This window comes from Gekko japonicus, unplaced genomic scaffold (genome assembly GCF_001447785.1).
Source record: "Gekko japonicus isolate JY-2015 unplaced genomic scaffold, Gekko_japonicus_V1.1 scaffold11, whole genome shotgun sequence".
Classification (NCBI taxonomy): domain Eukaryota; kingdom Metazoa; phylum Chordata; class Lepidosauria; order Squamata; family Gekkonidae; genus Gekko; species Gekko japonicus.
Window position 1 is genome coordinate 1,554,598 of NW_015166418.1, and position 13,879 is coordinate 1,568,476.

At 41.7% G+C, this 13,879-nt stretch overlaps 1 protein-coding gene across 1 annotated transcript in view; it reads left to right on the plus strand.

Moving 5' to 3' along the window:
* Positions 1-1,814: 1,814 nt before the first annotated feature.
* Positions 1,815-13,879, plus strand: part of SLC7A11 (solute carrier family 7 (anionic amino acid transporter light chain, xc- system), member 11) — an 82,651-nt gene continuing 70,586 nt past the window's right edge. Inside the window, exons 1-3 of the mRNA XM_015411578.1 lie at positions 1,815-2,091; positions 4,993-5,119; positions 12,681-12,796. Of these exons, the coding sequence (XP_015267064.1) occupies positions 1,815-2,091; positions 4,993-5,119; positions 12,681-12,796 (520 nt within the window). The remainder of the gene's footprint in view (positions 2,092-4,992; positions 5,120-12,680; positions 12,797-13,879) is intronic.

Here is a 13,879-nt window from a genome sequence, read left to right on the forward strand (position 1 = left end):
GAAAGAGGGGAAAAGAGTAAAAGAATTATGGAAAGGAGTAAGGAGAGAGACAAGTACACTTCTCCAGATACTTGCATACAAAAGCTTATACCTTGAATAAAACTTTGTTGGTCTTAAAGGTGCCACTGGAATCAAACTTTGTTCTGAGACTGAGAGAGTGAGTGAGTGAGAGAAGGGGTGAACATAAAGCCATAAGAGCCCTGCTGGCAAAGGTCCATCTAGACCAGTATCCTGTCTCACACAGTGGCCAACCAGTTCCTCTGGATGACCAACAACAGGGCATAGTGGCCGAAGCCTTCCCCTAATGTTGCCTCCTGGCTCTGGGATTTAGAGGCTTAGTGTCTCTGAATGTGGAGGTTCCCCTCAGTCACCATGACTTGTAATCATTGATAGACTTATCCTTATTCAATCTTCTTTTAAAGCTGTTTATTCCTGTGGCCATCACTACATCTTCTGGCAGACAGGGTGGGAGACAGGAGAGGAAGCAAAGGCGGGGGGTAAGGAGGTGGCAGCTCCCCTACTTGTCTAACTCTATTAGTAACTCCTCAACATTTCAGGCAGAAGCTCTGTTTAACACAATGCCTATTAATCTTCACAGCCAATCAGAAGGCCTGATGGGCAAAGGCCCAACCTAGCCTCACCCACTTTGAAAAAGCCATTGGTGGGCACTAGGAAAGGTGTTGGCGGGCACCATGGCACTCCTTATTGTGCCATGTTTACTTTTTCACACTTTCACTCAGCTGAAGCAGCAGCAAAATCAAAGCAATGAGAATGCATGAACTTATCAATCAATCAATCTGTTTAAGAACAATCTGTAATTGAAATCCCACCTCTCCTGCATTCAGTGACACTATCCTCGGGTCATTTTTACAAGAAGTAGGGGTACAAGGTACAGTGATTTCATTATGACTGAAAATAGCATTTTCATCACTGAGGGATCCATTAAAAAGACATGCAAGCACCAAAATACATATGAGGACTTCCAAATTATAGGAGCAAGGCAGGCTCCATTTGTCTGATTCGGCTGTGTTGCTAGGCAACATGGGGTAGCAAAAAGGTTGGCATGCACTTGCTTATGTAAATGTATGTGGTCTTGATATAAAATGTTGAATTAGATCAAACAAAAATGACTGCCTATCACCTCTATTAGCTTTTAATAGTTGGGATAAAACATTTGGAAAGGAACCAAAAAATGAAACATTCTCCTTGTTTTCTTCCCTTTACAAGCGATGTAGTGCTGTGTTTGAAAACAGATATTTGTTTCTCACTAGGAGTCAGCAAATATTTGGAAGTGTGCCCATAGTAACTCGCGAACTAAGGATTGGTTAGGATTCCCTTTGTTCGTTCTAAGGAGCTCAGGTTAGTTGCTCAACATCCTGTTACTGTGAACAGCAAAAGTGCTGAGTAATGCTACAGCCTCTTTTCTATGGCTGATGCAAACCTGGAGAATTTGCATCATCATTCAGCAAGAATAACTTGGTATGACAGGAGCTTATATACAAGTCCACGCGGAAGCTAGCTGGCTTCCAATGACAGAACGACACCAAGGTAGCCGTGTGAAAGAGCAGGTGTTCCTGAGGAGCATTTAGATAGCAGCAAAGGAAAAAAAGTCCAGGACACCTGAAGAGTTTTCTACCTGTTGGCACAAGTGGGTTGAAAGGCTAGAGGCAGTGAGTTTGTGTGTGTGTATGTGTGTGTGTGTGTGTAAAAGCAATTAGCTACACGGAGGCACAGAGAGGAACGGAATACCTGAAGTGCCTGTTGGAGAGTTTTTAAAAATCCTTTTGTCTTGAGTGAGTTGGCAGTGCTGAAGCATGTTTAGGAAAACGACTGTGCCGACAATCTCTAATGGCAGCTACCTGGAGGAACAATCAAATGGCAGGTTGGTCTCTGTGTGCAACACCAAAGCAGTGCAGGGAGACAAAGTGGTCCTGAAGAAGAAAATCACTTTTCTGAGAGGGGTATCTATTATAATTGGCACCATCATTGGAGCAGGAATATTCATCTCTCCCAAAGGAATACTTGAGAACACAGGCAGTGTGGGAATGTCCTTGACTGTCTGGACTGTCTGCGGCATCCTTTCACTCTTTGGTAAGTTTGCAAAAGTTTATAATTGATCCTTGGAGGCAGCTAGCAGATTTTAAAATGTTTGATACCGGATGTCAAAAGCCTGGTTGCAGACACTGGACTAATAGTGCTCCAGAATTTGGGAGGCTGTTCTGCTGCTTGGCAGGTGCTGTAAACTGTACAGGTTGTCATGCAAAACTCTGCTGAACAGTTCAAATGGGATTGCTTATGATTCCCTGAAGTAGCTGGAGAGAGGAGTTTCCTTTATCGCACCGTAAAGCTTGCCATTTGTGTTGGCTTTCTGCTCTGAACAAGTTACAGCATGCTCACAGAGCATTGGCAGCTGGGGAGAGGAACCACTCAGTCTGAACACCTGTGAAATGTGTACCTGGACTGACCCAGTTTCCCACTGGATAAATGAAATGGAGTAAACTTCTACTGAATGGTTTGCTGGAAAGAAGGCAGGAGTGGTGTGAGAAAATTTACATTGTTAAAAGGCCATTGAAAAGGTTCTGGTCTGCCTGGAACTTGTGCATGCTGACCCATAAGCCTCTCCTCTTGACGCATGCTCTAGTCCATGAAAGTTTATGACACAATCTGTTAGCATTTAAGGTGCTGCCAGTCTTCTGGTTGTATTGCTGCAACAGACTAATGCTTTAGAATATGGTGCCTTAATATATAGTTCACTCACTAGTGAAAACAGGATACTTTATGTATGCTCAGAAATACTGTTATGTTGGTAGTTCCAGCATTGAATCCTGACATGTGAAGGAGGTTGTGGAGCTCTCAGATTAGGCCTTAAGAGTCATTATTACTAGTTGGCCTGGCTGTTTTAGAATTGACATTACTGTGCTTCTTTAAAGAAAAAAACCAGGTTTCCCCATATATCAACATAAAGAATACAAAGAATTACATTCAGACCAGTCATACCAAACAATGAGTCCCTTGACTACTTTAATAAGTTAATCTGAAGGAAGCCGAAGGCCCGCATGACTACTGGCATCATGATCAGCCCAGACTACTTATTTTCTGGTATTAGGAACTGTGGGTGCTGTGAGCGAGTGTCAAATATCCACTTCAAACACGTGAATGTTTGCCTGCGTAAACTTGCACACTTCGAACTTCATAGAAAAGGCTTCATCCACCCTTACTAAACATACAGTTGAACCAAGTCAAAAGAGATTTTCCTCAGAAGCTGAACATATTGTTATTGCTCCAACAAGAGTCTAGAGGGACGTTTTAGGGATTAGCCTCAAAACCAATAACATTTTTATAGGCAGAAGATAGAATTTATTTGTATCTATGCTACATTTTAATTGACTGAAGTAACAGAAAACATACACTGCTCTGGAATTTGTAACATTTATAGCTTTTGGACTTTGTAACATTTATAGCTTGTTCTAAAATCTGTTAGAAAGATTTGTCCCATAAAGGTCTTCTTAATGCTCTCTGAACATTTTTGACTACAATAGTATTGCTGCTGCCTTGAAACGTTGCCACCTTCCATTTGTCTCCCCCATGGACTTTGCAGAGAGAATTCTAATAACAGAATTTTAAAATAAAAAACAAATAGCTGTGTAACGCTTACACATAATTCTTCTACACAAGCCTCATACAAAATCAGACCATTGATCCTGCAAGGTCAGTACTGTTTACTCTGACTGACAGCAGCTCTCCAGGGCCTCAGGGAATCATGTCACCCTCTGCTTAATTCTTTTTGACTGGAGATGCCAGAGATTGAACCTGGGACCTTCTGCATTCCAAGTAGACATTCTACCACTGAGCCAAGGCCTCTATATAAGGGTAAGCAGTGTTAATTTAAGAGGAAAATTTTCATATAGGGTTGCTATCTTTCTCAGACAAATTATTATCATGCATTCTGGCTTTCACAAGAATAATAGATAAATAGATGTGCATTCAGGATTAAGAGAAATGTTAGGTATATGCATGTAGGTATATGTATTCCAGTGGTAATAGAGGTGAAAATTAGCTCACTGGAGTGTTTCTTTACTCCAACAGGAAACTAATGCAATGGCTGAAGTCCTGGTTTTCACTTTGGCAAACTCCTTATCATTGAGAGATGAACTCTCATTTCCTACCGTATCACCAGTATCTTTTAGATAACATTTTATCCTGATAAAAGCATGAGCTCTTGTTGGCATCCTCAAAAACGATACTCAGCAGCACACCAGTGTTATAGATTTGAGGAAGGTGAGCCCCTCAGTGCTGTGCTTCCCTAGTCCACATAATATTTAGATTTATATTCAGACATGATGCTATTAATCATTTGTGGATTAATATTCAAATGGAATTCCTTTATCCAGTGCCAAATACAGTCAGTACTGAACAAACGTTAAGACTACATGTTCTCAGTTAATTGGGGGGGGGGGGAAGAGAGGCAGACCTGGATACCTTCAGCCAATTTACCTGTGTTTAGTCAATATCTGAAGGAAGAGGGTGCCAGTATGAAAAGTAACTGATATAGATTTTCATCCATCTTTGGATAAAACTGGTATCTGGCATATTCTGGTCTTGTGCAAACCTAAACCTGTTAAAACAGAAGGTACCAGTTCCACTGCTCTTACTGCTTCTGATCTCTTCAGGACTCTGTGGCTGAATGTATTTGGAAATAATGAACCGCCATGTCCCAAGATCACCTTCTGAAAGCTCTTGGTCAAGAAAAATCTGAGGACCAAACTGGGCTTTACTTGGGATGTCTGCAATAAGATCCCTTAACTTTTTATAACAATAAATCCTGAACAATACTTTTGCGGACACTTGTTAGTGGTCTGAAGAAAGCATAATATATTTGAAAACAATGTTTATTGAGAACAAATAGGAGACCATTTTAAAACTATATATTAGAGTGGTTTTTGGTAAACAGTTGATCTGCTTTTTAAAAAAACATGACCTATGTTTTTGAAGGTGCTCTCTGTTATGCTGAACTGGGAACAAGTATTAAGAAATCTGGAGGGCACTATACATACATCCTGGAAGCCTTTGGCCCATTGCCTGCATTTGTAAGAGTCTGGGTGGAGCTCCTCATCATACGGTAAGTAAACTTTGTTTACATTTTGTATCTTACTGCTAGTGCACAAAGGCAAAGAACATTTTTACATAGCAGGTATGTGGACATAGTTAAATGTGCTTTGTCTCTTAACCCGTGCTCCTCCTAGCTGCCTCCAAAAATATTTTGATTGTTGGTGATGCAAAATAATTTATAACTACATATTATGACAGACATGGCTCCAACCCATGGGGGGGGCTGTTTCAGCACGGCTCAGAGGGAGGAAACAAGATCATTTGTTGCCACCCTGCCATGAGCCGTAATAGGACTGGAACCTCACAGCAATTTTTAAATGGCTAAATTTGCTTCTAAAATGGTGTTGGTGGTCACAGGTTGGACTCATGGCCATCATCACATGTAGTTTGGCTCTGTGTTTCTCAATCTGGGGTCAATGGTCCCCTGGGGGTTCACATTGGTACTTTAGGAGGTCCACCTGCGGGATCCTCAAGAACAGAGGGAAAGCTCTTTCATACCCACCTAGCTAATGTGAAAAGTGAACCCTCTCAGTTTTCTAGGAATGGGACATTGTGTGTAGAATTTAAATGTTTATCAAACTAGAGTCTGGGAGACTCAGGTTCAAATCCCCCTTCTGCCATGGAAGCTTGCTGGGTGACCTTGGGCCAGTCATACAATTTCAGGCTAAGTTACATCACAGGGTTATTGTGAGGATAAAACAGAGGAGAGGAGAATGATATAAGCTGCTTTGGGTCCCTATTAAGGAGAAAGGCAGGGAATAAATAAATTAAGACTAAGGAGAAGAAGGACAGAAATGATCTTTCAAAGAGCAGGACTGAGAATTGCCATAGTCACCTGTCTTTCAGAGCAGAATGCTATTCAGTTTGTTGTTGTTCATTCGCACAGTCAAGTCCGACTCTTCGTGACCCCATGGACCACATCATGTCAGGCCCTCCTGTCTTCTGTCGAGCTCCGGAGTTTCCTTAATTTCATGTTTATTGCATTGATAACACTGTCTAACCATCCCATCCTTTGCCGTCCCCGTCTTCTTTGACCTTCAATCTTACCCAGCATCAGGGTCTTCTCCAGTGAGTGCTCCCTTCTCATTTGGTGGCCAAAGTATTTGAGCTTCAGCTTCAGTATCTGGCCTTCCAGGGAACAGTCAGGGGTGATTTCTTTGAGGATTGACTGATTCCCTCTCCTTGCAGTCCAGGCATTCAGAAAACATGTTATTGGTTGCTGGGATCCATTAGCTCTACCCTAGGAATTCTAATTGGATGAGTGGCACTGAGGAGTACAGTCCTAATGGTGCACTCCTTAGTGCCACTCAGGTTGAACAAAGCTGGTTTCACTAGGAAGATGCTGTTCACTGATCTCTGAACTCAAAATGGTTGTTATAGATGGATACGGCTCCATTTAGGACTTTAGGGTCAATATAAGCACTTTTAATTGAGCCCAGAAACAAATTAGTAATTCTGTAACAACTGAAGTTTCAAAGGCAGCACCACTTTCATCAGGTTACAGTAATCTAATTTGGTTGTAATTAAAACATGTGTGGCTGAAGCAAGGTCCACTTTTTTCTAGGAACAGGCACAATGCTGTATTAGCCTGTGCATACAGACTCAAGAATCATGGTAGATACATGCAGGGCTAGTATGCTAGTATAGCCATTGTGATATATTTAGAATATGTATAGGATGAATATGTGGAGGGTTGTAGGATCATACTGATGACCCTATCCTCAACCGTAATGTGTTTGGCTCTAGGGAAATGTTTTATACAAACTGGTTCTGTATATATGATGGGGACTCAGAAAGATGCTCTGTTGAAGCATCTATGTTTTATTGTATTTACTAGGAAAAAGGCCCGTTGTGGAAATAAATACAACGGCCTCTAGAAAGAGGCTCTGGGTGGGTGCCCCGGCCTTGGACACTCAGTGTTAATTTGCTGTGGCGACCTCAGCAGGGTATAATGACACTGAGTCCACCATTTTCTCCAGAGGAACTGATCTCTGCTACCTAAAGGACAGTTGTAATTTTGAGTGATCTCCAGTCCTCACCTGGAGATTGGCAATGATGGTTCCCCAGAAGGGAATAGTTGGTTTGGAGGGTGGAGTCTATGGCTTTGTACACTGTCCGAAATCCCACACCTCCTGAAACCTCACCCTCTCCAGGCTCCATAAGTAACATTTCAAAATTCAAAACTGATTTATATTTTGACTCAGTTAGTGGGTTGGTACAATAGACCCATGGAGCTCTATAGGTGGTTGCAGGTGGGTAGACTGAGTTTTGGGACAGTACCCTAAAAGAAATGAAAGAAGATGGTGACTGTCAGAGGTCTCACAGAGTCTGTTCATTTGGGCCCTTCTTGAACAAATGCAAAACTTCCTTTGCAGTGTCTTTCAGTATAATGTGGAAATCTGTATTATATTCATTTGGTTGCCCTCTACAATTGGGAGATATTATGCTTCTTCTACTATTATATTCCCTGTGTGGAAAAGGAGAAGACCAGGCTAAACTGGTTCAGCAGCACTCCCCCCCCCTCCGAGATATAACATTTTTAGATGGAGTCTTAGCTGACCAGGAGCAATCTTGTCAAGTACAATTTACACCGGTAATCTCCTGCAGTGAACAATCACACAGTGTCCAGTTGTGTGAATTACTTCATACATTTGTGCTAAGTAAACAAATGTAGCTTAAGTGGCCAGCTAGGTAATCAAATGATATGCCCGGGATTTAGCCTCTCGATCTGTTTATCTTGGTTCTGTGTCTGATTGTCTCATATTACTGAACATAATTCACTCAAGTGGAACAAGCTTGTTTCCTCATTTCCTCCCTCCCCCAGTCTTGACAGCTCATATGGGCTGATCTTATTGCTACATGCACAGACGTAACAAGCCGTAGTACTGAGTGATTTGATAAAAAAGAAGACAAAAGAATACTGCTAAGTCACTATGAGCTTGACATTTCAAATGTGTCACTTTCCCAGCAGTATTTTGAAAACACTAAATTAATTATCAAACACTAACATGGTCTGTCCAGGAGATGCAAATAGTGCATGAGAAGAAAGACAAACTCTTTTCCTGCCATGAAAATTGCCATATGACTTGGGAGGTGTACTATAGTTGTCTAATTGTTGTTGTTCAGTCGCACAGTCGAGTCCGACTCTTCGCGACCCCATGGACAATCTCCCGCCAGGCTCTCCTGTCTTCCGCCGTCCTCCGAAGTTGGCTCAATTTCATGTTCGTTGCATCGATGACACTGTCTAACCATCTCATCCTTTGCCGTCCCCGTCTTCTTTGACCTTCAATCTTTCCCAGCATCAGGGTCTTCTCCAGTGAGTGCTCCCTTCTCATTTGGTGGCCAAAGTATTTGAGCTTCAGTTTCATTATCTGGCCTTCCAGGGAACAGTCAGGGTTGATTTCTTTTAGGATTGACTGATTTGATCTTTTTGCAGTCCAAGGGACTCTCAAGAGTCTTCTCCAGCACCATAGTTCAAAAGAATCTATTCTTCGGCGCTCGGCCTTCCTTATAGTCCAACTCTCGCAGCCATACATGACTACTGGGAATACCATTGCTTTGACCATGCGGACTTTTGTTGGCAGGGTGATGTCTCTACTTTTTATCATGCTTTTTAGGTTCGCCATCGCTTTCATCCCAACGAGCAGGCATCTTTTAATTTCATGGCTGCTGTCACAGTCTGCGATGATCTGGGATCCCAGGAACGTGAAGTCTGTCACTACTTCCATGACTTCCCCTTCTATTTGCCAAGGAGTGATGGGGCCGGATGCCATGATCTTAGTTTTTTTGATGTTGAGCTTCAAGTCCACTTTTGCACTCTCCTCTTTTACCCTGAGCAAGAGGCTCTTTAGGTCCTCTTCACTTTCTGCCATTAGAGTGGTATCGTCTGCATATCTGAGGTTGTTGATCTTTCCTCCAGCAATCTTAATTCCCACTTGTGATTCATCCAGGCCAGCATTTCGCATGATGCACTCTGCATATATATTAAATAAGCAAGGTGACAATATACATCCTTGTCGTACTCCTTTTCCTATGCTAAACCAATCACTTGCTAGCGTGTGATATGAGTGCAATTGTGCAATATTTTGAACATTCCTTGGCATTGCCTTTCTTTGGGATTGGAATGTATACTGACCTTTTCCAATCCTGTGGCCACTGTTGCATTTTCCAAATTTGCTGGCAAATTGAGTGCAGCACTTTAACAGCATCATCTTTTAAGACTTTGAATAGCTCAGCTGGAATACCATCACCTCCACTAGCTTTGTTGTTAGTAATGCTTTCTAAGGCCCATTTAACTTCACCTTAGAACACTTACCTGGGAGTCAGCCCCGCTGATAGTCTTGAGTAGAATCCTTAGTAAACATGTTTAGGGTTTTCACTGAAAATCTCTCTCTTCCTCTGCATTAACTGTGAATGGATTTCTGATTTCCACTATCAATTACAACAAAAGTTTGTCCTGTGTTATACCTCAGTATTTATATAAACATTGGGGAGAATTCCCAGAATCTAAAGAAGTCAGTTTGAAGAGACTGGAATTCTGGGCAAATAAGTAGGGAGGGGTTACTTAACCCTTTACTTAGGTTTACACTCCAAATCACAATCCTGGGTGCTTTTCCTTCTGTGGGCTCCAAAATGCATGGGAGATAAGGTGGAACCTTATGATACTCCACACTGGAACCTGGTTCCCTTTATACCTATCTTGGCCAATCAGTCCAGGAGAATGGCATGATAAATGGGAACAAAAGTCACCAAGAAGTCAAGGAGAATCAGAGAGAGGTCATCCATGCATCAAGGTAACCAAAGCCATGTCAGTTCCAAAATCAATTTGGAAATTAATTAAAACTGGTTTATAATCTGCCTAATCCTAGAAAACTTGCACAGTTATCACACACTTGAGTATCTCACTCCCTCAAGGGATATTTGCTACTGAATTATAGTTATTTAAAGACCACAGGTGGTTTCTCCAGAGAGATTTCACAGCCACGTCCCACAAGGTGATTGGCGTTAGCCCCCTTTCAATCAAGTATTCAGTACTCCCAAACACATCCCCACTGGCAAGATATAACCGGTTAGCTTTGATGGGAAGGGTTGAGCACTGCTCTATGCCATTTATTCACTTCCTCAGGCTACAATATCTAAAAGCCATAGTGGCTTGTCCAAGCCCTGATAACATCCTATGATTGAGCAACAGAATTACTGGCATCTGTATTGTCATGGATATAAGAAATTTTATCAGTGAAATGTTTAGCAAACAAGTCACAGCTAGCCTCCGCATCTTCCATAACCAGGGGGCTTGATGAAGAGCTCAGCTAGAATGCTTTACACAGATTCACTGGTGGCAAAGAAGTATAAATGCTTCCTTGCCACCACTGCCATAAAATACACCCAAAGGTGAGTTCTAACCTGTGTTGAGTTGTATTTCCTTTGAGTTCTCCTCCATTTATACTCATTGTTTCATCTCCCCAAGTTCCATAGTAAGTCAAAGGGCAGAGTGGCCTCTGCAAGATGGTGAAGGCTCATACGGGCAATCATGCCTACCCACAAATGGACCAGGGTTTAATGACTGACTGTGACAGAGGTAGACTGAGATATAGTGGTTTTGTTACTCCAAATGGTCTGTGTCATCCCACAAGTGGGATTGTCTCCTATTAGAGTTGGGGAATTAGCAAGGAGACCAGGGTTTGCAGGAGGGGGGTAATCTAGTGAGATCTTTCCATTACAGAACTCTCAAATAACCAGTCTGTTGCTTAACCAAAAGGGTTGTTTTTATTAAATGAAAACATTCTAATAAAATGCACACATACTGAAATAAAACTAAAACATACACAAAAGTACTGGAAATACAGAGATGAGTGGGACTCATAGGAGGCTTTTGGGAGTTATAATTGCCATTCCAGATGTGCAGACGTCCATGGAGAAGGGGCCATGAAGATGGAAAGGTGCCAAATGAATTTGGGGGTGACCTGTGAATAGGTGCCCAGGATAGACACACTGCAATGGAGAAATGCTTGTCCAGATATAGGGCAAAATGATACCTCAGGGCATGGTGACGTGTTTGCCCCTTGAAACAATGTACTGAAGGGATTAACTGGGACCAGAACAATGTGCAGGGGAAACTCTGAGTAGCATTCCCAGGAGAAGACAAATACATTGTCATACTTTGCATTTGTGTGGATGAATAAATTTCCTGGTGCAAACAGGAACTGTTAATGTTTTTGTTGGAATGTGGCTAGGAATATGAGAAGTTAATGATCCACTGATGATCCCTGATTGCTGGAGAAAAAAGGTTACCCAGTTATGTGAATAGCCTATTGATTAGAATGATTTGACCAGGAAGGGATGAGCCAGGTGATAGGGTTTTGTACCTGGGAGGAGATCTTCTTTCCTGTGGGCTCCAAAGCCGAGGGAAATATCTCTTTGTTTCGGATGGGGGAAAAACTATTAGTCTGACAGATGCCCTAAAGCCACCTCCCCAACATAGCAAGTTCAGACTTGTCCTTTGCTGCTAGGAACCATTTTTTTGGCTCTGTTTCATCTTGGTGTATGTTTCCAGGCCACCATGTATACAAATACATGGTTTGTACTGAGCATCATTTGCAATGTAAATCACAGTTTGATTTTCCAAATAATCAGGCAAACCATGTTTAGCATTCCCATATTGCAGCAACTTCCAGGGGTTTAGCAATGACTGGCATTGCATTTGCTAGTATTGAGGACAAAATGTGCAGCTTGCACAGGGATGTAAACAAGCTGGGAATAATTGTAGACCTGGAATGTATCACTCACAGACCAATAAGTGTAGGGTACAGCTTACTTTCACCATCCCATATAATACTAGTATTTGTTTCATTTTTTTCTTTCACCTGTTGTTTCACCTGGGCTTGACTAGTAATAGATAGGAGGTAAAGGAAGATCAGATAGTAGCAGGAGTGTGGCAGGAGTGGAAAGGAATGGGGCTGGGTGTGGAAACAAACCCTAAAGTGAAGAGTTGTATCAATCCTGAATTGTACTTATTAAGGGTGGAGTTACTTTCTTGTTTGAATGGTGCTTTTTCTGTAATTTGTTTTCTCTTTCTGCGGCAACTACTTGCACAATTAATTTTCTCTCAAAACAATAGACCTTTCCCCTGGTTTCAAGGCTTGGTGACTTTATCTGTAAAAGACATAGAAGTGAGGCTCATGAAAGGCTCAAGATTATGAAGGGATTAAAAAAACCAACAACCCGGTGACTCAGACGTATGGTACTGCATCACGCCAGCCATTACTTCTGCTTTCCAATGAAGAAACAGAGGGGAAAAATTGTCGTCAATAAATTGTTAGTTTGGCTGGACATTTTGCTGTTTTTTATTTTTATATATTCTTTTACAGGTTATTTCCCAGTTATTATGATTTCTGCTTTGTATAAAGCTATCAAACTGTTTGATATTTTTGTATATTTTGTATATTAAGCCCATGAGGTAATTTGTTGCATGCAATATATTTGATGTAGCTAGCAGTTAATATAGACATGTATAAAATGGTATTCCTGTTCATTAGTAAAATGACAGTTTCCTTCTTTTTCTCTGTTGTTAGCCCGGCTGCCACCTCAGTGATATCCCTGGCATTTGGACGCTACATTCTGGAACCATTGTTTATGCAGTGTGAAATCCCAGACCTTGCTGTTAAACTTATTACAGCTGTGGCCATCAGTAAGTGCTAGAGTTTAGAGAAAACAGGGTGAGGCAAACGATGCATCCAGTGTTTTGACAAGATACATATTATTTGAATTGCTTTTCCTTCTTGGTACCCAATTTAATACAAAAATGTAACTTTTAATTTTTCTAATTGTTACCTTAAAATAGCTGGGTTTTTTAAGATTCCTCACAGGGACCATACTGTAGTCCTAAAAGTATACAATATGTAAGTGAATCTATGTGAGTAGATCTGGGAAGGGTGGGGAAGATATGGGCAAAGGACTTTTAGCAGTGAGAAACAGAATTCACTATTCCGTTGCCCTTGTCAAGAGTTGAAGTGGCTGATACAATGTGTTGGCAGCTGCTGAATCAGGTACAGCAGAATCCCAATACAGATGGAAATAAGAAGACCAGGTTAGGCAAGGTGAGGTACAAGTGCAGATACAATAAAAATTAATGGCTCAACTGCTGCAGGGAACAAGAGTAGGCTAATCCCTTCTGCTAGTCAAACAGAGAGCTCCGAACATAAAATATGTAGCCTTGAGGGCAGCTACATAAGTTAAGCCATGTCAGTTAAATGGCATCCTGTTGTTAGCATGCCTGAAAATTCCATGGTGAGAGGTATAATTTGGCAGTTTTAAACTCCTTATTACTGATGGGACGAAGAGGCTAAGTGAGGCTTGTCTACTGTGGCTGACTAGGATTGCCAGCTTTGGGTTGGGAAATTTCTGGATATTTGGTAGCAGGAGAGGGTGGAGTTTTTGGGAGGGGAGAAAGCTCAGCAGGGACAGGATCCCATAGCGCACGCCCTCCAGAGCTGCCATTTTCTCCAGGGGAACTGATCTCTGTAGTCTGGAGATCAGTTGTAATTCTTAGAGAACTCCAGGCCCCATCTGGGGGTTGGCAACCTAATGGCAATTATTTTAAGACAGAAAAGTTTGAGTCTTTCATCAGTCTTTTCCCAGTATTTCTGAGCCTTTTGCTATAGCTGATTATCTGGTGTTTGTTGGTCAAATGCAGGAAGTACTGGAGTCTCCCTTGGGCTCCAATAAATGTCCATTTTATGTCCTCCATTCCTGTATAATTAAACTCCATACT